Source organism: Sus scrofa, chromosome 5 (assembly GCF_054392235.1).
Source record: "Sus scrofa isolate SSC_HxYL_T2T_F1_AM1 chromosome 5, Sscrofa_HxYL_maternal_Yorkshire_Landrace_v2.0, whole genome shotgun sequence".
NCBI classification, from domain to species: domain Eukaryota; kingdom Metazoa; phylum Chordata; class Mammalia; order Artiodactyla; family Suidae; genus Sus; species Sus scrofa.
Window position 1 is genome coordinate 79,948,623 of NC_139387.1, and position 27,142 is coordinate 79,975,764.

Sequence of the window (27,142 nt, forward strand, 5' to 3'; positions counted from 1 at the left end):
TGGTGTTGCTGTGGCTTTAGTGTGGGCCACAGCAAACCAACCCTAGCCCAGGAAATATACATATGCATCAAAAGAAAATAAAAATATTCACTATTATTTTTTGGATTTAGAAATTATTTAAAATGTGCTGTTCACTGTTTTAACATCTCCAATTAAATATACTGAAAAGAATGTAACTCCTTTGATAATCAGGGTCATGTTATGCCCAGCAGTCATCACACAACGTAATAGAGTAAAATACTCAGTGACTGAAAGGTCTGGAAGATTGTGTGCCCTGATATTAAATGACCCTTGTTGGCTACATTTTATGATATATTAGGTCTATGTTTTGTCATTTTCCTCTCCTGTTTCCAACTGTCACTCCTTCCTCTCCCCATCTACCCACCATACCCTGCACCCACTACTGCACTCTTGCTGGCTCCCTTCCTAGTTTCCAGCTCTGTACTTCCCAAAAGCTAGATACACAAATACCGTTATTAAAGTTGTATCTATTAGTTCTGTGGGTAGTTAGATAGAAATAAAGTACTGTGTTTCTGTATATGCATACTATATGTTTTGGGGTTTTTCATTGCTTTTTTGTTTCTTCTTTTTACAATTGCACATGTGGCATATGGAAATTCCCAGGCTACTGGTCAAATTGGAGCTATAGCTGCTGGCCTACACCACAGCCACAGCAACACCATATCCAAACCACATCTGTGACCTGCATCATAGCTTGTGGCAATGCTGGATCCTTAACCCACTGAATGAGGCCAGGGAAACTAACCTGCATCCTCATGGAGACTATGTCGGGTCCTTAACCCACTGAGACACAATGGAAATTCCAGTTTTGATGCTTCCTTATTCTTGGCTATATTCTGAGCAGGTTAAGTTTTAGATAAAATATGTTCTGGATAATAAGGCATTCCTTAATGGAGTTGATTCATTGAAGAAATAACAGCAGTAGTGATAAAGTGCTGTGGTTTACCTGATTAGTTTATATTCAGTGACAAATATGTCACATCTAATAAAGAAATACCTGTCACGTTAAAAAGCCTAGAATTCTATTCTCTCTGCATACACAGGAAACAAAGAGTCTCAAGGGTGACAGAAAAAGTATATTAAAGAAAACTGTGACAAAATGGTACCCATAGACAAATAGCTCCCATATGGCTGGTAGGGAGATTATGAGATACCCTGTAATGAACAATTAATGACTCTTTTCCCAGGGAGATGAGAGTGGGAGAAAGAGAGGATTTCTTCTCATCCTTTAAGTTTCCTGGCTGGCTTTTATTGAAATGAATCTCATTAGAGCAATTGTGATTTTAATTTCCTATTCATGATGACCTAAGTAGAGTACTCTTGTGGTCCTGCCCTCATTGTGTAGCTAAAATTTTCTTTCTTTTTTATTTTTCTTTTTAGGGCTGCACCCAAGGCATATGGACGTTCCCAGGCTAGGGGTGGAATCAGAGCTGCAGCTGCCAGCCTACGCCAGAGCCACAAGCAACATGGGATCTGAGCCGCGTCTGCGACCTACACCACAGCTCATGGCAATATGGGATCCTTAACCCACTGAGCAAGGCCAGGGATTGAACTCAAATCCTCATGGATACCAGTCAGGTTCTTAACCTGTTGAGCCACAATGGGAACTCTGCATAGCTAAAATTTTCTAACAGTAGTCTTCCATAGACCTAGGTGACCTCACTGAATGGCCCCACAAGAGTACTCACAGCAGACTGATGGAGGGTAGGGGTCACGCAGAAGAGAAACCATGACCTGACTTCCAACTTCATGAGAGCAGCATCTTCTAGCTCTCATGGGTTTTACCTCTGCAAGCGTTTGACAGTTCTATTTGCTGTGCTACTGCCACAAACTGGTGGTATCAGATGTGTTCCCAGGAACTATTATGGGGAAGTCCTTTTACAACACTGCAGTGCTGCGCCAGAGAGAAAAAAAATTAAAGACACATACATGATCAGCTGTCCAAATGTAAGAGTGCTGTAGTCTCACGTTCTCTTTGGGATAGTAAGCGTTTAACATGGCTCCATGTGTGCAGCCTAATCTCATGTTGACCAAAAAAGTCAGTCATGTATTCAAGAATTACTTCCGACAAAACCCTACCAAAGCTCAAGTGGAGCAATAAGACTTCTGATAAGCTCTTTCTTTCTCTGCCCTGAACTGGTCCTCAGAGGTTCTTCCTACTCTTTTACTGTCTTCTCTATGGATAACTGTTTCCCCCTGTTCCTTTTCTTTCTACTTCAGCATCTCTATACTTCATTTACCTTCTTTCTCTCCACACTAAAATAGAATCACATTTGAAATACATCTTGCCTTTTTTCCTTAGATTCTTAGGCTTTCAAATGAGGATTTCTATAGGTGGTTGGATGCCAAGATCATCAGTTATCCACCTGCCTATGGTACACTAATGTAGGAAACCTAAAAATATGCATATGCAAGCAAAAAACTATATTAAACCATTTCTAGGCTTTTAGGGTTTTACACACACACACACACACACACACACACACACACACATTCACATAGAGGAGATCAGGTTTAAAGTGGGATTTTGGCTGATTTATCTTTGTAATTGCCACAAATCTCTTCTAAGCCAAGATAATATCCATTTTGAAACTAATATTTACACATGCCCATGCCCAGAAAATGAGACAGATAGATTCTCTAGCAGTTTTTCCCCGTTTATAACAAAAGTCACATATTGCCCTGCTCCTCGTCTCTTTCCCTCTTTCTGCTCGAAATGGAAGTCTTCCATTCAACCCTGCTGACTTCACTACGCCTCCATGTCCTGCTTTGGTTTCTGGGTCCTTCACCTTCAGTATTTCCAGGCTAGCAAGCTGCTTTCTCACAAGCAATCCTGTAGCTGTGAGCCATCGTTCAGCAACATGAGCAAACAAGGGTCGAAAACTCTCTCCGATTCCATTCCTCAAGTCTTTCCATTCCTTGAGAGGCATCTTTGATGAAACCCACAGCTGCATTTCTGGCCTCGATATTAAACTAGGCATCAAACTGATGTCCCAAGTGTAATGGGATCTACCAGCCAGCTGGCTAATGGTGGCCTTTATTTTGAAAAGAAACAAAAATTACACTTTAATCCCAATTTTCTGTGGCAAATTTCTTTCAGTCCACATATAATTTTGAATGTAAAACTATTTCTCCAACACAGGATCTGTTCTCTCAAAATACAGACATAATGCTAGGTCTGGGGACTCTAGCTCTGGTCATTATAAGCTCACAGAGGAGAGAGAGGAATACCACCTATAAAGGAATAGAAATCAAACATAGTCATATTGTTTCTTGATGGCCCTCTACAAATTAAAAATATATGATATAGATCTCTTAAAACTATATTGTAAATCAACTGCAATTTTAAAATGTAAAAAAGAGAGAAAACCACATTGAAAAAGATAAAACTATGTTTACTACTGTGGATTTCATTTTTAGGCATGAATTTTAACATATTTGCTTTGTTTAGAAGGTTATCACAGTAATAATAATAACAACAATAGCATCAACAGTAATATGTGCCAACCTTGAGCACCTTCTGTATACCAGGCACTTATTTAAACTCTTTTCATATAGTAACTCATTTGATCTTATAGGAGCCCTCTGAGAAAGGCACCATTATCTTCATTTTAATAGATGAAACATAATAGTAACATTAAACTGACATAAATGAAGAGTGTTTAGATTAATGGTAAATAAAATTTAGATGAAGAATTTGGAATAAAAATACATAGTGAGAATTATATTCCAAATAGAAAAGGTTAAAATAAGTTGTGTGATTTCATCTAACTCAGTCACCTTAGGAGCAAGGTGCCTATGGTGGAGGAAAGAGGAACGATTAGGTCCATGATTGATAGACAAATAGAGGCATCTCAGGCACACAACTAAGAATTGCCATGAAACGGACACAAGCCCTCAAAACTCAAAGAAAGTACAAATTTTCAAGTCTCTATTTTCAAGCTACACTTAATTCAGGGGTGTGAGGCGTAGTGGAATCCATTACTGCCGGTTTATATTTATTCAAGGATAAAAAGGCCATGGATTCAGTACAAAAAAAGCTTTTCAGATGTATGTTTATACCCAAAAATACCCCACAACATATCCTTCTGAGTCCTTAGTCCCCAGCTTAGAATCAAAGTTTGTATTGTCTAATTTGATGAATTTTACTTGGGAATTGCCTCCCTGTAAAAGAAAATGTACTTAACACATAAAATTTGAATTTCCTATCCACACAAGTGAAAATCTAAGATGTTATTCATTTGATCACACTAAGAAAATACAACAGGTAGTTGTGTGACTCCCCCCCCCCACTTTTGACTATTAATGTCTGCTTTCTTTGTGCTAAATATAAGAGTCTAGGAATAAAAATCCTTATTGTGGTCCACAGTTGAAATACCTGGGTTTGGCTTTGGACAATTATGTCTCTCCAGGTAACAATCAGAATCCCAGAGACCCACAAGGAGAAAACCCAAGGAGTCTACTTCATGCTTTTAAGCAGAAATTCTTAGTGAAAGATGTTACATTTATTATTGAAAAATGGTCAAGGCAACCACATTTTCTGTCTGTTTAATTTCTCAAAATAATTAGTATTTATTTTAGGTAGAATTACTTGACCTCTTCAATTGAAATTTCTTTCCACATATTTTGATTATATGTTATGGATCAAAAATCTCATTGTCTCTTTGGATTTGAGCAATCAATAACTATCCAAAGGGAAAAACTCTATACGAGCTAAATATATTTGAACGTGAAAATGTAGTTTAAAATACAAACTCCAGAAACTTTCTCAGTAGAATTTAGTAGAAAAAGGAAAAAGATACACTGCAAACACTGCTAGTATCTGTTTTTAATCAAAAGTTTACTCAAGCGTGGCTTCTTTCACTAAGGGTTCTTATCAAAAAATGAATTTAACTTGATATTATTCTTTTTTAAGTATCCTTAGGAAGTGAGCCTTAAACAAATGAATCTATGGACAAAAAACGGAAACAGACTCACAGACAAGGAAGACGGATTTGTGGTTGCCAGGAGGGGAGGGAGAAGGGTTTGGGATGGACAGGGAGTTTGGAGGGGGTAGATGCAAATTATTACATTTAAAATGGGTAGGTAATGAGGTCCTACTGTATAGCACAGAGACCTATATTCAGTCTCTTGGGACAGAACATGATGGAAGATAATATGAGAAAAAGAATGTATATGGATATATATATATATGACTGGGTCACTTTGCTATACAGCAGAAATAGAACGTTGTAAATCAACTATAATTTAAAAAATTTAAAAAACAAGCAAAAAAAAGAAGTGAGCCTTAAGATGTTTCCTTAGTTTTGTTGTTGTAGGGAAATGGCTAAATCTGAGAAAGGAGTGTTTTGATGAGGATGTTACTAATCAACAGTTCCTGGTTTTGATTAGTTAAGCACTGAAAGAAAGCCTGCGTGATGTGGGGCAACTGAGTCAGACCCACACGCAAATACGAGATGATGAAATGAAAATGCAAGCAGCAGCCGCTCGGGAGCATCGCCGGGTGAGAGAGAATGCGGCCGCTCTCTAATTGGCTCGCAGCGAGCACGCAGGATGACGGATTTCAGTTGTGGTATTGCCTGTCCTGCTTCCCCAGCACCATTATCTCAGAGTGACACTTCCATTACTCTGAGCGGAGAAAGATGAACGTCACCTGTCAGGGGCTGGTTAATTGTGTTGCTAGATGTATGTTGCCGGGGCGCAGGTTGGACATTTATGAACATAACTGCTTCCTCTGATGTCCGCCATCCTTCAGGGATCGATATGGCTCTTACAGTAAGCGCGTAATTGAGTGAAGGCACTTACCACCGAGGGGCTGAAGATGAGCCCATTGTGTGAGCTCCATTGTCCATACATTTACCATAAATGAGCTGATATTTGCCATTTATTGTGTGCAGCATTGTGGAAATGGAAACTAATGTGCCACTTTCATTTGTTTTCTAGATAAATGGGGAAGACGTCCAGGATCGAGAGGCAGCAGTGGCACTGCTGTCGAGCGATGAGTGTAGGAGAATCGTGCTGCTGGTTGCAAGGCCGGAGAGTCAGGTCAGAACAGAGAGCAGAGGTCTTGAGATTGAACTTGATGTTCACTGTCTGCCATTCTATATTGAATCGGTGCCACGGATATTTGTAAAACCAAGCATACAAAATGAAATTGAGTCATCTTTCCTAACTTGCCAACCTTAGCAAAACAATTAGAAGTAAAGACCCCCCCCCTTTTATTGCTCCACAAAATGGCAGCCAAATAGCTTATTTTTAAAAAAAACACGAAGAATACAATATTGAATCATTATTCTCTCCTTCCCCTGGCCAGCTATTTAAATTAATTCACCAGTGAAAAATGATTGACTTTACATGAGATTCAATTCTGTGTGGATCCTTGCTTTAGGTTTTCATCTAAAAATACTTAATCAGCATATTAAGGTATCTTGAAAGAATCTCTAACGAGAGATACATTAGCATAGCTATCAACTTACATCGTTTTAGAGTAACTTTATCCAATAAAATCCCTTAGGTAGCATGGTGTGGTTCCCTATATAGTAAATGATTTTTTTTTCTTCCAAGTTCAGTGTGACAAAAAGCATCTGTCTGGCCAGAAACAAACTGATAGCTTCTAAGGAATTTTTTTTTATATCTTTACAGAGGGAGATGTCATGAAAGTAAAGGAGAGGTAATGGTGGAAGAAAAGTACTATTGGTATCTTTTTATATCCTTTTTATCCCCCACCGCAATGCAGAAAGGACATTACATTGTCACCATTCTAACCATCTGTCAGTAGTTTGAGTGAAGTTGGTTATATCACCATTTGTCTTTCAGGTTATTGATCTGATATTTTTCAGACTCAGTAACTACCTACTATCTATAAATTACATTGAGTAAGTGTATTTCAGTGTCAGTCCGAATCCTGACTTGAATATAGTGGTTATAAAAGATCACCCTTTCCGCATATATTTCCTTTATGCCCTTGACCATTCTAAATGGTGCCCATAAAGCCTGCCATAGCCCAGGGCAGACTAAAGTTACACACCTGAGATCTTAGGAATGGAGAAAGAAACTCCATCCCTGGCTGGACTGCCAATGTGAGCATGGATTTTTTTTAAAAAGTATGAAGGTACACTAATTACCTGGTGATTTTGCAAACCAGTTAATCTCACTGATTCCATTTTCTTGAAAATGAACAGAATAAAGGGGCCACATACATATTAGGGAAATGAATGGTAAACTGCAGAGAACTCAGTCATCATCCTTATTGTAGAAAAGGTATTTCGACTTTATAATGTGGTTTCCTTGCCCTTTCTATGTACCTATTAGAGAACCTCATTAATTTACAATTAAAATATTTCCTTAACTATGCCACACAACAGCTATAATGAACTGTGGAAAGAACAGAAATTAATAACATAATTGAATACCATAACGTAATAACCAGATCCTGTTCATCTTTGGTGGTATACATCTGCTTAGTCGAACCAGTACGTTTTTGAATATCTGGCTACCCTCCTGACACAAAAGAAACAGTGTTGGAGGGTGAGCTTTCAAACAGCTCTTCCTTTCCACTGTTGATGCAAGATGGGCATCTGACTGTGTAGGAGACCATCCAGTCTCTCAAAATCAGGCTCTCTCTTAGCCCCTTGATCCTGAAGAAGCTGTCCTGACCCTGAAAAGAAGTTAATTGCTTTTTGAAAATCAGATTTCTAGAAAAATAAGGAAAGGAAATGCATCTTAACACCACACTTTGAAAATGTCATTTAAGCAGTACATGTTATAAGACAACAATAACAGCCCCACACAAAACAAAACACAGTTTGTATTTATATCACCATATTTTCCCATCAGCTTCGCTATATCTCATTATCGTATTTTACTGAAGGAGAGTATGAAAGTTTTTTGTCTGCTTTTTCTAGCCTTTTGAAAAAATGCTTCAAATCCTCTCCACATTCTTGGAAATGATCTACAGAGTTGCCGGGGGCAGTATTGTGCAACTGTGCAACATTTTTAAATAACTCATTTCTTTCCTTCCCTGTCAACTTACTTTCATTTTCTGCCCATTTTCTTCCTCAGACCATTAAAGAAATTGCTATTCTGTCCTATTCCCCTTGGGACATTGGGGCAGGGAGACTCTCATAAGAACTCCACTTGGGAGAGAGTGTGGCTTGTTCCTCTCTCTGAAATGCCACACATGATCCTCTGCCACATAGACAGATCCCCTGCACAGGATGACAGTCCGCCCTTTCCCATGGCTCAGCTCAAGGGAAAGGTCTGCCTCTGCCACAGCACTGGATTCAGATTGCCACGAATGCACGGGGAAGAGAAGCATGAAATGCAACAGGGAAAGGAAGTGAGCACAAAGAATCTCTCCTGACTCGGTGGCTCTGTATTCCTCCAGCCTGGAGGGAAACTTATCAAAGCAGATGTACACTAACGACCCAGGGTAACTCAAGGATCTGTGGGGTTAGTTAATAAGAAAAGCATTCCAGGGAATCATTAATTTCCATCATTTGTTCTCTGTCTTCCCCACCCCTTCATTTCGATTTCAAAAGACTCTGTCCCATCATTCAGTGTATAAGTGTTAGCAGATACTTTGTTTTGCTTTAAGTAAATTTATTTCAGAATCTGGTGTTTGTAGCTTCATGAAATTTAAAAGGGATTAAAACATGTCAAACTTGGACAATTGTGAATTGGGCTGAATTTAAATTTTTAGTCAGCTTAATTTTCATAGCTCATCTGCATATCAGAGTCACTGGGGTAGAACTCGGTCAAGTTATTCAGGCCACATTGAGATAAATGAGGATGAATAAATGCAGTCACACTCTTGGCCCATTCAAGTTAGAAGTATTATAAGGTCTAGGCAGGCTTTAGGAGATAAAAATAAACCTATCATTGGCTTCATTTAATATGATATGATACATACATTCTGATGCCTCTTCTGGTGTGGTTTAATGGACTCTCGGGTTTGTTTGGGTTTAAGTTTTAAAAGTTCAGTTCTCTTAAAGATAAGCTTCCTTTTCGTGTTTGTTCAGTGCTCGCCTTTTTGCCCAGTGGTGATAACACCTCACACGATTGTCAGTGGTGGCTCACTAGAGAGCTGCTGTTTCTTTGTAACACAAAGTAAAGCAGAGCTTTGACAATAATTCTGCTAATTCAATCAGCATAGACAGCTAATTTATGTAATCCAGCTCTAAAAACCCACTTTGAGGCAAATTATCTGTATTGACTGTCAACACTTATCATATTAGCAAGGTAACCGCCAGTTTTTCTCTTCCTTTTATTGAGAAGCCAAAAGGCTTTGTTCCATTTAGTTTGTGTAAGACCCCCAGGAGAATACCTGCCTTCAGCACCCACAAACAAAATCCTGCAGGCTCCAGAGGACTCCACCACCCTTACAAACAACCCTTAAGGGCTTTTTCCTTGGAATTTTTTTTTTTTTTTTTTTTTGAGAACAATGTAGAATTTTCCTTTTTTTTTTTTTTTTTCAGAGAAAATAAATGTCCATATTTGTGACAAGGAGACATCTCATGAACTTGAAAGTCAGCTGCCTAAAAATAAAAAAGCAAGATGAGGGTAGCATCAGTGCATGGGGGGGGGGTGGGGACACTTTGTGTGGAGTTTCTTTGGGGGTTCTTGCTAAGGAAAAGAGCCTGATTGTCTCATAGCCCTATGAGTACCATTGCTGTGCTTTAACACGGGACTGTTGGAGGTAATGAGCATGACAGCTGTGGATTATGCAGTACGCTTTTCATACATTTTGAAAGACGGTAATGCTCTGTGCTGTGAGATCTCAGTTATGAGGGGAAATCTGTAGCTCTGTTTCAGGAAAGGATAAAAGGCATAAGAGTCCAATTTTTTTAGCACCTTTTCTTCCTTCTGAGAGGTGAACTATAGGAGGCTGGTGTTTTGAAGAGAATCATTATGATAAAAGGAACTGGTCAGGCGTCACCATTTAAGTTTACCCTATTTTAGTGCGAGTTCTAACTCACTGAATATAATGTACTAATGTATTCTTTTGCAGCTGGATGAAGGCTGGCTGGAAGATGAAAGGAATGAATTCTTAGAGGAGTTAAACTTAGGGATGTTGGAAGAACAGCATAATGAAGCAATGCAGCGTGCGGCCAATGAGGTGGAGCAGGTGGGGCCGTGATCTGAACTCCATCATTTGAAATGATGCTAGTTCTTTTTAAAATGTAGAACCAGAAATGGAATTATAAAAACAAAAATCAAAGAGTTTGATCAAACATCTCGGTAACGGTAATTTTTGAAAGCAAATGATCATCTCAAATGAAGCAGAGGGAATAAACACAGTTGTTGCTGCTTTTCCTATTATTTCTAGTTTGGGAAGCTTAGGGACCATTGTGGAGCATACAGCAGTATGCAAATGTTGACCCAGGTACTGTTGAATGTAATTCAGAAATTTAATAGTGTAAATGCATGGTGCTTCTCAATGTAACAGCTGGAGATAAACTATATCTCATGTGGCAACCCCACCCCCACAAAAAAAAGTAATTTTGTATTTTAAGATACTAATGTATATATTTGTATATTTAGGCAAATTTAGGATGATGACGACATGATATAAACCACCAATCTTATGTCTGTGTTTGGTGTCATGATCACCTTCTTTACACTCCTGACTTAGGAGTGGTTCATTTGACTTGAGATTATCGACATCATCTTGCCTTATATGTTCACGCAACAAAAAAATTCTGAGCTCCTATTATGTTTCAAGTGCCACACGTGCTCATGAGAATAAAAGGATTTCCTGCCTTTAAGTAATTCAAAGCTAGTAAAAGATCACAGTGTGGTTTGTGGTAAACTGAGTCTTAAGATTTTTTTCATTTTTATGGTCGTTATTTTCCTAGTAGATAAAAATCAGGATCAATAGAGCCTAGATTTTTATGTTAGATCCATATCATTCATCTGTGTGATATAATTTTTGAACACTTCTGCTGTCAGTCTGCCGATCTGTTTAATTATCGTCCTATTCTCAACACTAATTCTTAACACACCCTAAAAAATAATTAAAAAAAAAAATCCTGACAGTTAGACTCAGGAATGTGAAACAAAATCCTAGCACTTTACCACGCTGAATGATGAGATACATCAACATGCTGGCATCCCGTAACAGAGGGTGTGTGCGCATGTGTGTGCGCATGCATGTATGTGCTCACGTGCATATGCTAATAAATTAGTAGGTTTAAAACTACAGTCAGCATAGCCATGTGTGCTACACTCTACTCACTGTGGATGCTCAGTGGCCATTTCACAAATGAGTTTGAAAGCAATGCTGCTACTATAGTGATTGCTTTTCAATCTGGGGAGGACAGATTGAAAATTTTATGTATGACTTCAACACTGGCCACAAATAAAGATATTTTGGGGTGGCAGCTACTGGCTGCAAGCAAGAAAGTCCTTGCTTCAGGCTTTTTCTCTCTCAGATACAAAATATGACCTGATACAGAATTGACAGGAGGATGTGGGAATAAAGAAAGAAGGGAGAAATCCTGTCCAGGTGAAGTGATATCATGTCAAATGCTGCCTACTCATCAGACATAATACAAATGCTAGGTCTTCTGAGGTAACACTGGATGTCCCTGAGGTTAGATTTTCATTGTGTCAAAATTTTTCTTCACCATGAGACTGAAAAATGATGAGAAGTGCAGAAACCTTTAAAAGTCCTTTGCCCTCATAAACAATAATACCACATTAGAAATGTCTTGGTAGAAACACTGCCTGTCACTAGAGTAATTCCATAGGGAAATGCATTACATTAGGAACCGGGAATTCTGGGTTTGAGAATACTCTTTTTCTTTTCACATGGGCTCATAAACCAGTGACAAAAGAAAGGGCAATTCAATTAAAAATTACATATCCATATTTAAAAACTAAAATACACATCCATCTGAAAGTTTCACTTTACACGCTGTCCCTGGTTCTGTGACTGTTGTTGACACACGTTTTGTCAACAAATTTGTCTTTATCACGTATAGTGCATGTAAAAGAAAAATACTGCCTTGTGTTTTTTTCAGCTTATCATTCATTAGGTAGGAGAAAAATATAAATGTAAGTAATGTGGTCTCTATAAAGTCAAATGTCCAATATCAGTAATATCATTGGAGGGCTTCATGGCACAGTGTGCTGATGTCACTGCATTTGATACTACTGTCACCTTTTAACAAGGGACAGGGGGATGTATCAAGCCTTCTATTGTTAGGTACAATTACATCTACATAACATTTTTTATCAATAAGACATTTTAAATCAATCTCAGTATGTTTTCAACAAATGAGGAAAAATATTTTAGAGAAAGATGGGGAATCCTAGAATAACATGATAACATGATACATGCTCATACCACCTCCTCCCCCCCGTTCATTAAATTTTGTCCTTATGTGTAAGAAAACAACAATTATCTAACCCTTTCAGACCTGGTTTACCTTTTATCACCTATTCTGCCCTTCTTTGAAATTAACAAGCTTTCTTATATTTAATTATATAATTTCCTACTAAAGGAAAAATACATACTAAAGGAAAAAATATATATACATACATACTATATATAGTATATAAATATATATACAGTGAGTAAACTTAGACATTAGGAGAATAGTCTACAAACTGCCATGAAAAGTGATGGAAGAAAGAGTGACCTTACCCTTTTCACAAAGAAACAACTAGATATGCTTCTCCTTAGGGCAGTGACAGGTGTTCTATATGAAAAGCCAGAAATTAGTGGGGAGTGAGGTTTACATATATGTTTACAAACATATCTCAAAATATATTTCTTTTGACATTATGCCCATGTCTGGCAATCGATGCTGTTCAGATTTTCATGGAAACTGTCACTGTACTCTCAGTAGAATAAAACTCACCTCTGAAGGAAATTACTGGTTAAGAGTAGAAAAACTTTGTAAAGTAACCCAAGTGAGTTCTAAGACATCTCTGTTGCTTTTGAGCAACATGATTTGGAGATACATTGGGGTCAAAGTGCATGTATCCAAGAACATGGCATCTGGGACATATAAAAAATCCTGGCACTGGCCTCCTAGACCTCAAGCTTAAGAAGCTATATCCATTTGAGATTATGTTCCCTCATTTATAGATGGAAGGTCTTGAGCTCCACTACTAACGTATTCCTGAAATTTTGTGATGTTTGGCTTATCATTATCAGCATATTACTAGATCCAATGAAGTTTTCTCTGATCAGCATATTACTAGATCCAATGAAGTTTTCTCTGAGCTTGAGAAAAGTTAAAAAAAAAAAATTGTAACAAGATGATGTGACTTCTGAACACCAGGCTTTCATATTCCTAAATACCATTTAGGCATTCTGTCTTACTCATCCTTCTGTGTTATCACCTCAGAGCTCATAAAGTCCCCTCATATTTGCATCATCACTCCAGTTTCCCAACTCAGAGAAAACCTTAAGATTTTTTTTATAGGAGTCCCACTGTGGGGCAATGGGATTGGCTGCATCTCTGCAACATCAGGATGCAGTTTTGATTTCCAGCTTGTGGTAGTGGGTTAAAGGATCTGACATTGCCAAGCTGCAGCATAGATTGCAACTGGAACTCCATATGCCTGCAGGGCAGCCAAAAAAGAAAAAAAAGAAGTATCACTTATTTAAATGTGTCCTGTTTTATATATCCTCAAGGGAGTAGCATAGCCATATTCAAGCAGCTTTTGTTTTCTTTATTTCAGAGCATAAAAAGCTGCCATGAGCTAATTGCCTTTATTTCTAAAATTGTAATGGATACCAAAATTAGAGCAGCTTTTTAGGAACTGCACTTTTCCCAAGAAGCACTGTTTTTTTCAAGCAAGTTTTTCAACAATTGGTGTTTTTTCAAAATAATTAATTCCCTCTGTTTTTCCAATGTTATTATTTTTTTTTTTAGCCAAAAAAACAAGAGGAAGAAGAAGGTACAACAGACACAGCAACATCCTCATCTAACAACCACGAGAAGGACAGTGGAGTGGGGCGCACAGACGAAAGCTTGAGGAACGACGAGAGCTCGGAGCAGGAGAACACAGCTGAGGCTCCCAAGGGCACATCTCTGAAGAGCAAGAGGGAGCTGGGGCAGAGCCAAGACACTCTCGGAAGCGTTGAACTTCAGTACAATGAGAGCTTCGTGTCTGGTGAATACATTGATTCAGACTGTACTGGCAACCAAGATGAGGAGTGCGAAAGATTTCGGCAACTCTTGGAGCTCAAATGCAAGATTCGGAAGCATGAAGAGTATGACCTGTATTACTCAAGCCGCACAGTAGGCTGCAATCATGGGGGACAGGAGGGCGTGGAGCACGAACTGCAGTTGCTGAATGAAGAACTCAGAAACATTGAACTGGAGTGCCAGAATATCATGCAGGCTCACAGGCTCCAGAAGGTGACAGACCAGTATGGAGACATCTGGGCCCTGCATGACGGAGGATTCCGAAACTATAACACCAGCATAGATACGCAAAGAGGCAAACTAGATGACATCCTTGAACACCCAGAAAAGTCAGACAAAGACAGTTCCAGCGCCTACAACACTGCCGAAAGCTGCAGGAGCACGCCACTCACTGTGGACCGTTCCCCTGACAGTTCCCTTCCAAGAATGATCAACCTCACCAATAAGAAAAACCTGAGAAGCACAATGGCTGCCCATCAGTCCTCTTCCGGACTGAGCAGTAAAGAGTCGACTTCCACCAAAGCCAAAACCACGGAGCAAGGCTGCAGCATTGAGGGCAAGGAGAAGCCTTCAGAAGGCAGCAAGCTCTCCGATCAAGATCCGACTGGCGGTGAACATGTCCCTTACCTCTCTCCCTACCACAGCTCCTCCTACAGATACGCAAACATCCCAGCACACGCCCGGCATTATCAAAGCTACATGCAGTTAATTCAGCAGAAGTCCGCCGTCGAGTACGCGCAGAGTCAGCTCAGCCTAGTGAGCATGTGCAAGGAGTCTCAGAAGTGCTCCGAGCCCAAGATGGAATGGAAGGTCAAAGTCCGGAGCGACGGGACGCGGTACATCACCAAGAGACCCGTGCGGGACCGCATTCTGAAGGAGCGTGCCTTAAAGATCAAGGAGGAGCGGAGTGGCATGACGACGGATGATGACACCATGAGCGAGATGAAAATGGGGCGCTACTGGAGCCGCGAGGAGAGGAAGCAACACCTGGTGCGGGCCAAAGAGCAGCGGCGCCGCCGAGAGTTCATGATGCGGAGCCGCTTGGAGTGTCTCAAGGAGAGTCCCCAGAGCGGCAGCGAGGGCAAGAAAGAGGTCAGCATCATTGAACTGAGTCACAAAAAGATGATGAAGAAGAGAAACAAGAAAATTTTGGACAACTGGATGACAATCCAAGAACTGATGACCCACGGGGCCAAGTCCCCTGATGGCACACGGGTTCCTAATGCCTTTTTGTCAGTCACCACTGTATGACCGAATGGGTGGAAGGCAGCGGATTTTCAGAGGTTGCTACCAGTTTGGGTAGAGGATGCTTGCCTCGTTCAATGTGGCGTTTTTATATATATTTTGTGACTCTTTATAGTTTAAATTTTTTGTAAGCAAAAATACCTGGTAATTTTTCATTTGTTTTTCATATACTGGTACCTTCTTTTTGGCTGAGATTTTTTTCTTTAACTTGTGATATATTCATATTACTCATTTATATATAAAAACAAAAGGAGAGAAAACAAAACAAAAAAAAAAACTTGAACAGAAATACTGAGGAGCCAATTAATTTCCTATTTTAATGTATCTATTGTAAGTGAAGATCTGGATTTATTTCTCTAGTTTACTTATTTTCTACTTTAATAGCAACTCAATGCCAAAACGTTTCTAGGCTTGCTTCTGGGCATAATATGTATTCAATCAAACCTGTTGAAAAATCACATGCCACATCTTGTCTTACATAAAACCACTTTTTCACATCTTGTTGTACATTTAACACATAAATAGCCGTTGTCTTTGTCTCAGTAAAGTGTAGGTGGACAATCTTCCTGTGATATGTAGTGACATTGGTCATGTAGCTAGATTCTTGTGGTAATTGTGACAATAAAAGAGAAATAAATTATTGATTATTCCTAAGAAAAGCTATCAAGGAGTGTTTTATTTACATTGTTCACTGTGGTTACCGGATATAAATTAGTTATATATGTCTACTATTTAGAAGACTCCCAATTGTGGATTATAAAATGTGTACATTTTCTATTACTTTTTCAATAAATTTCCTTGAAATACCTCCCATAGATCAGTAAGTCACATAGTCTTACCGGGATTAAGTTAGGTCACGTATGTAGAGCATCTGACAGAAGCTGACTTAGCATTCAGGGTTCGTGAGTTCATGCTCTCCTTGACCACCATCTACATAAGAAAAAGCCAAGAACAGCTTAGGGAGTGACAGGGAGAGAGAGGATCAGTCCAGTCAAATGTCCAAGATTGTTCACAAGGTCACCTCAAACTGCCATAACAAGATGCCATAGATGGTGTGGCTCAAACAGTAATTTCTCACAGCTCTCCAGGCTGGAAGTGCAAAATCAAGGTACCAGCTGATTCAGCCCACTGATGTGTTCTCTTCTGGTTTTGCAAGTGGCCTCTTTCTTGCTGCATCCTCACATGGGGAGAGAGAGACTGGAAACTCTCTGGTGTCACATCTTGTAAGGACACTAATCCTGTTATGAGGATCTCACCCTCATGGCATCCTCTAAACCTAATTACCACCCAAAGGCCCCATTTCCAACCACCATCACATTAGGAGTTGGAGCTTCAAACATAGAAATTTATGGGGGAGGGGAGACACTGTTCAGCCCACAGCACTTTGTGCATTTATTTAGTTCATCCTTTGAAAATAAATTTTGGGAAATTATCTTTTTCATATTTTGCAGTATAGCCAATTGTAAATGCCTTATTAAAAAGTGAATTGTTAGGATATCAAAATGTGGTTTTTTTTAAATCTAACTTTTCATCATATAAACATCAACTATATCATTTATTAATCATGATGCCTCCAGAGTGAAGGCCAGATCAGTGCATGTGTAATTCTGATTAAAATTTTCATTTAACCTAAGAGATTGTTTTAACATAACGGAGACACAAGATCCAAACATTTTTGAAGCTACTTTCCTATTTAAAAACCTATGGTGGCTCCCTCCTCTTGAATCCAACTCTGACGCTCTGCCTTATATACAAGGTCCTCCCTTAACTTGCCCCCCTTGCCTACTGCCCCTCCTTTTTAGATTTTTTCTCAGTTATTCCTGGCTCCTGAGCAGCCCTGCCTGCTTTCCCTGAAGTTATCTAATACTCTTCTCTTGTCTGGGGTTTTGGGCCAAATTCTACACCTCTTAGAAGATAACCAGATAGACATTTTCGCTTTGGAGCCTATTTTGAGACACTGGTTTTTTCTCAGCATTGTGGGCATATACTAGGATGCACTTGCAGTTTGTTTTACCTTGGAATTTGTATTCTTCTGTTATTTGAATCACATATGCACAACTATATTGTCTCCTTGCACAGATTTTACGTTTATGGAGTTTGGCCCTTGTGTCACTCTGTCTTTGTAAACCTCCAGTAGAATGCCATTTAAGTAATAATGAAAGTTGAGTTAAATTATTTATTCTTTTATCACACCTATTGATCCTTTACTATTTTCCTTACTCGTCTACCATTCTAAGTTCTTACCTTTTAAAGGGCTTTTACATAAAGGGAAAGATCTGAAGCTTATTTACATATAATAAAAAGCTGGACTCAAAAATTTTAAGAATAGTGATAGTAAAAGCAACTTTAAGGCAACAGAAAATTTCATTACTTCTAACTTTATCCATTGTTAAACCAACTGATAAAACTACTCAGAGTGCACCCACAGTTAACTTTTGATTTAATGGTTTTAAATAAGAATGCCTGTCTAAAGAGCTCAGTTCTTTCCTGACCTAATGCCTGTGGTTACTGTTTATCTTCTTGATACAACCGGGTTTAAATATTCATTGAATTCAAATTACTCCCATAGATAAATGTGATTTGAAACTGACATGTAGATTTTTTCCAGAAGAAACATGTACACATCTCACAGAATGCAGTGTTTCCAAAGTTACCAGTTTAATCATATTTTTATTAAGGCCAAATGTGCTTGCCAATTTTTTAGAAATGTGATGTTGGTGTTTTTCATGTCTGTGTTTATACAAATCTACGAGTTGAGAAATGTCTTTTTCAAAAATCAGTGAAAATCTGAAAAGTGTTATGTTTTATCTTTATACATATCTTTGTGCCAAACATGTTTTTTTAGTAAATGAATAATAAATCTGCTGCTCAGCAAAGAAAAATAATTGGCTATATGTGAGATATTTTCAGAAGAAATATGTGAGTGTGGCGGGGAAAAATATCATACTTGGGCTTACCTTTACAATTCCATATTTTTTATGGGCAGAAATTGGTGTTAGGATGCACATGTGAATGACCTAATGGTGTCAAAATCAACGTCTGTTCTATGGGAATTTTCTTCACTGGGTGAAGAAAAATGATTTTCACCATCTTGTTTTGTGCAGATGGTCCCTTTATGAGTACATAATGTGGGCTCCTTTAACATAACCTTTCCATGGCTACATACTGATTTAATCTGTGTCTTGGTGTGTCTCAATCTTCCATCTAACCACACCTTTATGCTTCCAGTGAGCTGGTGCTCCCCTCTTCAAGTTCTTTGTTTTGTGCTGGTGCCACTCTTAGCCTGCTCTTTGGTGTTCATCCGCTGCGTCTTCTCAAATTTCCCTTTATCTAAGTCACAAAGCAGTGTGAATTCTTCTTATACCCTTCCCCAATCATCTCTTGGGCCAGACAGTCTCGGTCTCGGGCCTAATTACCTTAACAGACCTGGACCTGGTCTCCCTGGACACCTTTTCCGGTCTCTCCTACATGGGGCAGCAACATTGGGCCTCCTAATATTACCTTCCTTACTGCTCTCAGATACATTCAGTAATTTTTTCCTGAATATGGGATAATATCTGAGAGCCCAAGACATTAATCAAGGACTTTATAATTTAACCTCAACTTTTTTTTCCATCTGATCTCACACTTCTCTCCAGAAAGAATTCCCAACCCAGAAATCAAGCTACCTAGTGCCTTGGAGTTCCCTGGTGGCTCAGCAGATTAAGGATCTGGCATGGTCACTGCTGTGGTTCAGGCTCAATCCCTGCCTCCAAAACTTCTGCATGCTACAGGTGCAGCAAAAAGAAAGAAAGGAAGAAAGAGAATCTGTGCCTTGAAGAGATAATTTAATGCACCTTCGAATTAATAGCCTTCCAATTTTGATTAAAATTAAATTTTATTTTCTATTAATTTATACCCTAATTAATTTCCATTATTTTTATATTTCTATGAATAATCATGAACATAAGTGGCATAACTTATAACAAAATAATAATTATTAAATTTCTATTTTCAGCAAATAAAGTTGAATACTGCAAAAGGTTCACTGATGAAATAATTTCTTTAAAAAATTAAAGTAAAAAAAAAATTTCCCAGCAAATTATTTTCCACTTATCTGAAGTGTGTGCTCTTTTTCTAGTTTTTCATTATTATTTTCCAAAACTTATGTCTTTGGAGGTATAATAAAAAGACTTAAAATCTAGATAAAATACACCACTTGCTCCTGCAAATGTGCATGAAATAGATTCAGAATTTCAGTGAGTATTGACTACAGCAAACCACTGACAAAAATAAATGACCAAAACAATCATCTATTAAGTATTTTGAGACTTTTTGTTCTTTTGTTTTATGCTATTTCTGCTCAGTTATGCTACCCTTTTCAGCAGGACCAGTTTATACTATAGCAGATTTGGGAGAAGGTCTATAGAACTGAGTGGTCCCCTAAAGCGTGTGTACAGTATTTTTGGGGTGTTTTTGCGCTACTTCTAATGTCCCACTCTGCTTCTGCTTTAGTCAGACAGGACACCCTACAGTTTTTCAAACATGCCATTCTCATTTCCAACACCACTGGGTTGTGTTTGCATGTCAAATAGCCCTTCTCCTTTCTCTTTGTGTGTCTTCCCATCTCTCCAGGAGATTTTCCCTAACTTGCTAATAGCCATTCTTACTTCTAAACACTCTTGGGTGGTCTTATCACTCACTTGGCCTTCCATCAAATAGTGTCTATTTTTTTTCCACAATGTGTCTCTCATGAGTGTAGAGTGTTGCTCACTGGTAACCATTGCCACCTATGTCCTTCTTGGCATTTCTTCTGTTTAACCAAACAACAGCTGTTCAGGATTTGGGGTGCCATGCAGTCTTTACATATCCCAGTCAATAGTATTGTATTGCCACAAGCATTGCTCCTGGGCTCACCAGTCAGCTATAAACCAGTGTCCTGCTTGTTATTCAGAATCCTACCATGTTTTTACCTTATTATTAACCACTGCTTACATATTGCATCCCCCCTCTGCCATTTACTCAGGAAAGTTGTACTCTTAGGAAAGTTGCTTAAGCTTGCTGCTGCTCCTTGGTACAGGGAAGATAATTATTAGCTTTTTCACAGGCTTGGAGTTAATTGGGTGAACACCTATAAAGAAATTAGTTGAGTGTAGGCACAGCGTGGGCACTAAATAGATATTTGTTATTATTTTTATTTACAGATGAGCAAGCTGTCGCTAATATAATTTTACTCACTTGCCACAAATTTCACAACCACTAAGCCATAGATCTTAAATTCAAACCCATGGTAGTCTGCCCCTAAAGCTTCCTCTCCTGCTACTTGCAGACTCCATGTTAATTAAGAATGGACCTGAGAGACTGGGTCACTTTGCTGTTTGGTAGAAATTGGCACACATTGTACATCAACTATAATTTTTAGAAATGTACAAGCAAAAAAAAGAATAGACCTGAGAGTTCATAGCTACTTGTTCACTGTTTCATCAGTTCTGCTTCAAAGAGGAGCCCATAACCATTTTCTCTGTCATCAAACATGCTTTCTTCATTTTGTTCTATTTTACTAGTCAGCCTAATTTTTGAATTGCATGGTGGTATATTTTGTTTTTGATCAATGAGCCTATGATTGTTTCTCTAGAGCTCACCAGTATATAACTACAATCTGCCTCAAATTTGTTATCACCCCTTTCCATTGTGCTTCCTGCTATATCCATGATCAGAAAAGTGACACTGTTATGAAGAAACTCTTAGATATCCATTTATAGAACTATCACAAATACTTAATATTTGGTATTTTAATATGAAACATTGTCAATGTTGGATATTCAATCCTCAGGTGTGCTTGAATAAGCAATTTAATAAATCAAAACACCTTGTCAACTTTACCTCTTTGATGGTGATAAGAATAGATGGCATGAAATTTCCCAACACCTCCTGGAAAACTTGTGAAGAACTCTGGGAAGAAAAATCTACTCAAATATTACCAGAAACTAGCCCTACTCTGATGTTCTCATTACAGTAGGGTCAATGAGTACAGCATAGATGCCTATTTGTGTCCATTTAATTTATCCTGACTTCAGCAATGACCTGAGCCACACCAGTGACAATGCCAGATCATAAACCCACTGAGCCACCAGGGAACTCCATGATTTCATTTTTGAAACAGAATTCTAATCAGTAAATCAATTAAGCAGAGGACACAAAAAATATAAATGGTACAAAGTAGTCGAGAAGGAAATGTATTTGAGAACCTACTATGTTCACTTTGTTAAAGGCTTTATATGGGTCATTAATAAACTTCTTGTCTTAGAAAGATGAAATGTGAGCATATGAAAAGAAATCTAACTGTATAAAGCAGTCAGTGTAGAGTGATAGAGTGAGGAAACCAGGAAGGTTAAGAGGAGTAAAGTTATGGGCTAACATCATCTTTGGGAAGTTCTCCCTGGTCTCACAGCCTTAAGGAACAATTCACTCATAGGAGAGTTCTCATCAATTTTGTGATCTCAAGCAAGTTATGTCCCTTCTTTGAGCCTCCATTTTCTTATCTGTAAAATTAGAATACTGAAATAAGCGCTCTCCAACACCCATTTTATTTTTAACATTCTAAAAATTGTCAATAGCTAATGAAGCAATTTATTCCAAATTTCCTTTTGTAGCAGATATATGACAATTTGTTATAGAGCTATATTAGGTAAATTCATCTACCAGTGAAGAATATAAGAATATTCTCAAAAGGGAAAATAAGAACGCCATCCACTGGTGTAAAATAATGCCTATCTCCTGCTTCCATTAATTACCAGCTGCTGCATCACCTACTTTCTTTGTAGAAGCCATTTTTCACAGTAATTAGCACCCTCTGAAAGACTATACATATGTATCATACACTCTAGAACATCACAGAGCTGTGCTTTAGGAGAGAGACCTTTCAACCAAATGGACCAGAAACCTTAAAAAAGGATATCATATCCAGAAGACAAAGAGGAGGCCACATCAAGAGGTAGGAGGGGTGATTTCATGATATAAACAACCCCACACCTCCTGGGTGGGAAGCCCCACAGACTGGAAACTAACTGGTTCACTGAGACTCACCTACAGGAGTGAGAGTTCTGAGCCCCACATCAAACTCTCACGTGTGGGGATCTGGCACTGGGAGAAAGAGCCCCTGGAGCATCTGGCATTGAAGGCCAGTGGGGCTTGTGTGCAAGAGCTCCATGGGACTGCGGAAGCGGAGACCCCATTCTTGGAAGGCACACACAGACTTTCACCTGCACTGGGTCCCAGGGCAAAGCAGGGTCTCGGTGGGAATCTGGGTTGGATGTGCCTGCAGTTCTTGGAGGACCTCCTGGGAAAGCAGGAGTGAATGTGGCTTGTTGTGGAGGAAGGACATTGGAAGCAAAGCTCTCGGGAATCTTCATCAGCTGCGGTTCTCTGGAGGGGGCCATTTTGGGAAAATCTGGCCCCACCCATCACTGCTGAGAAGCCCCAGGACAAACAGCAATCCAGGTGGGATCACAGCCCCGCCCCTCAGTAAACAGGCTGCCTAAAGACCCCCCCAGACACACAGCTGCCTCTAATCCCATCCAGAGACTAAGCCCCACCCAACAGAGGGATTAGAATCAGCTCCACCTACCAGGGAGCAGGCATCAGCCCCTCCCATCAGGAAGCCTACAGCAAGCCACTGTACCAACTTCAGCCACAAGGGAGGCAAACACCAGAAGTAAGAGAGGTTACAACTCTATTATCTGTAAAAAGGTCACCACGCCAAAAACCTATAAAAATGAAAAGACAGAGAACTATAACTCAGATGAGGGAGAAAGGAAAAACCCCAGAAAATCAGCTAAGTGATCAGGAGATTCTCAGCCTCCACGAAAAAGACTTTAGACTGTTGATGATGCAAGACATTGGAAATAAACTGGAGGCAAAGATGGATAACTTACAGAAAACAATGAGCAAAGAGATACAAGATGTAAAACTTAAACAAGAAGAGATGCAAAATACAGTAACTGAAATAAAAAATTCACTAGAAGCAGCCAACAGCAGAATACAGGAGGCATAAGAACAAATAAGCGAGGTGGAGGACAGATTAGTAGAAATTACGAATGCGGGACAGAAAAGAGAAAAAAGATTGAAAAGAAATGAAGAGAGTCTCAGAGAACTCTGGGACACTGTTAAACGCTCCAATATCCGTATTATAGGGGTACCAGAAGGAGAAGAGAGAGAGAAGGGAACAGAAAAAATATTCCAAAAGATAATAGCCAAAAACTTCCCTCACATGGGAAAGGAACCACTCACTCAAATCCAGGAAGCACAACAAGTACCATATAAAATAAACCCAAGGAGGAATGCCCCAAGACACATATTAATCAAACTGACCAAAATTAAAGACAGAGAAAACCCTGAAAGCAGCTAGGGAAAAGAAACAAGTAACATACAAGGGAACCCCAATAAGGTTATCAGCAGATTTTTCAGAAGAAACTCTGCAGGCCAGAAGGGAGTGGCATGATATACTTAACGGTGATGAAAGGAAAAAACCTCCAGCCAAGATTACTCTACCCAGCAAGGCTCTCGTTCAGATTTGAAGGAGAAATCAAAACCTTCACAGATAAGCAAAAGCTGAGAGAATTCAGCAACACTAAACCAGCCTTACAACAAATACTAAAGGAGCTTCTCTAGGCAGAAAAGAAAAGGCCACAATCAGAAACAAAAATACCACAGATGACAAGGCTCACCAATAAAGGTATATATACAGTAAAGATACGAAATCATCCATGCACAATTATACCACCAAAATCAGAAATCATGAGAAGAGGTGGGTACAAATGCAGGACACTGGAGATGAACTTGCAATTAAGAGACCAATAACTTAAAACAATCTCATGTACATAGAGACACTTATATCAAAACTTCAGAATAACTGCAAACCAAAAATCTACAATTGATACATAAACAAAGAAAAATCAACTCAAATACAACACTAAAGATAGTCATCAAACCAGAAGAGGAGAGAACAAGAAAATAAGGGAAGAAAAAAGAGCAACAAAAACAAATCCAAAGCAATTAATAAAACTGCAATTAGAATGTACATATCAATAATTACCTTAAATGTTAATGGACTAAATGCCCCAACCAAAAGACATAGACTGGCCGAATGGATACAAAAACAAGACCCATACATATGTTGTCTTCAAGAGACCCACTTCACTTCTAGGGACATATACAAATTGAAAGTGAGAGGATGAAGAAATTATTTCATGCAAATGGGGATCAAAAGAAAGCTGGAGTAGCAATACTCATAACAGACAAAATAGACTTTAAAATGAAGAATATTTTAAGGGACAAAGAAGGTCATTACATAATGATCAAAGGATAAATCAAAGAATAAGATATAACAATTTCAAATATCTATGCACCCAACATAGGTTCACCACAATATATAAGGCAACTGCTCACAACCTTAAAAGGTCAAATCGACAATAACACAGTAATAGCAGGGGACTTTAATACCCCACTTACAGCAATGGACAGATCATCCAGACAGAAAATCAATAAGGAAACACCGGCCCTGAATGAAGCATTAAACCAGATGGACTCAATAGATATTTATAGGGCATCCCATCCAAAAGAAACAGAATACACATTCTTCTCAAGTGCACATGGAACATTCTCTAAGATTGATCACATCCTGGGCTACAAATCCAATCTCGGTAACTTTAAGAAAATTAAAATCATATCAAGCATCTTTTCAAACCACAATGCTATAGGACTGGAAATCAACAACAAGAAAAAAAACTGCAAAAAACACAAACACGTGGAGACTAAACAACATGCTACTAAACAACCAATGGATCACCAAAGAAATCAAAGAGGAAATTAAAAAATACCTAGAAGCAAATGACAACAAAGATACGACACTCCAAAACCTATGGGATGCCGCAAAAGGCATTCTAAGAGGAACGTTTATAGCAATACAAGCCCACCTCAGGAAACAAGAAAAAGCTCAAATAAACAAGCTAACTTTACATCTAAAGCAGCTTGAGAGAGAAGAACAGACAAGACCTAAAGTTAGTAGAAGGAAAGAAATCATAAAGATCAAAGCAGAAATCAATGAAATAGAAATGAAGAAAACCATAGAAAAGATCAATGAAATGAAAAGCTGGTTCTTTGAAAAGATCAACAAAGTTGATAAACCCTTAGCCAGACTTATCAAGAAAAAAAGAGGACTCAAATCAATAAAATTAGAAATGAAAAAGGAGAAGTAACAGTGGACATCACAGAAACACAAAGGATCGTTGAGACTACTATATGCAACTATACGCCAAAAAAATGGAAAACCTAGAAGAAATGGACAAATTCTTAGAAAAGTACAATCTTCCAAGACTAAACCAAGATGAAATAGAAAAGATGAATGGACCAATCACAAGAGCTGAAATTGAAACTGTGATTAAAAAACTTCCAACAAACAAAAGTCCAGGACCAGATGGCTTCACAGGTGAATTCTATCAAACATTTAGAGAAGAGCTAACATCTATCCTTCTGAAACTATTTCAAAAAATTTCAGAGGAAGGGATACTCCCAAACTCATTCTATGAGCCCACAATCACCCTCATACCAAAACCAGACAAAGATACCACGAAAAAAGAAAACTACATGCCTATTTCACTGATGAACATCAATGCAAAAATCCTCAACAAAATACTAGCAAACCGCATCCAACACTACATTAAAAGGATTGTACATCATGATCAAGTGGGACTTATTGGAGGGATGCAAGGGTTCTTCAATATCCACAAATCCATCAGTGTAATACACCACATTAACAAACTGAAGAATAAAAACCATATGATCCTCTCAATAGACGTGGAAAAAGCCTTTGACAAAATCCAACACCCATTTCTGATAAAAACCCTTCAGAAAGTGGGCATAGTGGGAACCTACTTCAGCATGATAAAGGCCATATATGACAAACCCACAGGGAACATCGTTCTCAATGGTGAAAAGCTGAAGGAATTCCCACTGAGATCAGGAACAAGGCAAGGATGGCTGCTCTCACCACTACTCTTCAACATAGTTCTGGAAGTCCTACCCACAGCAATCAGAGAAGTAAAAGAGATAAAAGGAATCCAAATTGGAAAGGAAGAAGTAAAACTATCCCTATTTGCAGATGACATAATACTATACCTAGATAATCCTAAAGACTCTACCAGAAAACTGTTAGAGCTCACCCACGAATTTGGCAAAGTCGCAGGATACAAAATTAATACACAGAAATTGATGGCATTTCTATACACTAACAATGAAAGAGCAGAAAGAGAAATTAGGGAAGCAATCCCATTTGCCATCGCATCCAAAAGAATAAAATACCTAGGAGTAAACCTACCTAAAGAGGCAAAAGACCTGTACTCTGAAAACTAGAAGACACTGATGAAAAAAATCAAAGATGACACAAACAGGTGGAAAGATAGACCATGCTCTTGGATTGGAAAAATTAATATTATCAAAATGACTATACCACATAAGGCAATCTACAGATTCAATGCAATCCCTATCAAATTACCAAGGACATTTTTCACAGAACTCGAACAAAATATTTTAAAGTTTCTTTGGAAGCACCAAAAACCCAGAATAGCCAAAGACATCCCGAAAAAGAAAAATGGAACTAGAGGAATCAGGCTCCTAGACTTCAGACTATACTACAAAGCAACAATCATCAAAACTGTATGGTACTGGCACAAAGA

At 38.6% G+C, this 27,142-nt stretch overlaps 2 protein-coding genes across 4 annotated transcripts in view; one reads left to right on the plus strand and one right to left on the minus strand.

The window, feature by feature from the left end:
* PDZRN4 (PDZ domain containing ring finger 4) overlaps nt 1-18,313 on the plus strand; it is a 367,304-nt gene extending 348,991 nt beyond the window's left edge. For both annotated transcript variants that reach the window (XM_003481711.5, XM_003481712.5), the window contains 3 exons: nt 5,965-6,066; nt 10,031-10,147; nt 13,911-18,313. In XM_003481711.5, the coding sequence (XP_003481759.3) occupies nt 5,965-6,066; nt 10,031-10,147; nt 13,911-15,437 (1,746 nt within the window). In that variant the 3' untranslated portion in view covers nt 15,438-18,313. The remainder of the gene's footprint in view (nt 1-5,964; nt 6,067-10,030; nt 10,148-13,910) is intronic.
* GXYLT1 (glucoside xylosyltransferase 1) overlaps nt 16,271-27,142 on the minus strand; it is a 470,260-nt gene continuing 459,388 nt past the window's right edge. For both annotated transcript variants that reach the window (XR_014804028.1, XR_002344161.2), the window contains one exon: nt 16,271-16,361. The gene's annotated coding sequence lies outside the window, so the exon portion shown is untranslated. The remainder of the gene's footprint in view (nt 16,362-27,142) is intronic.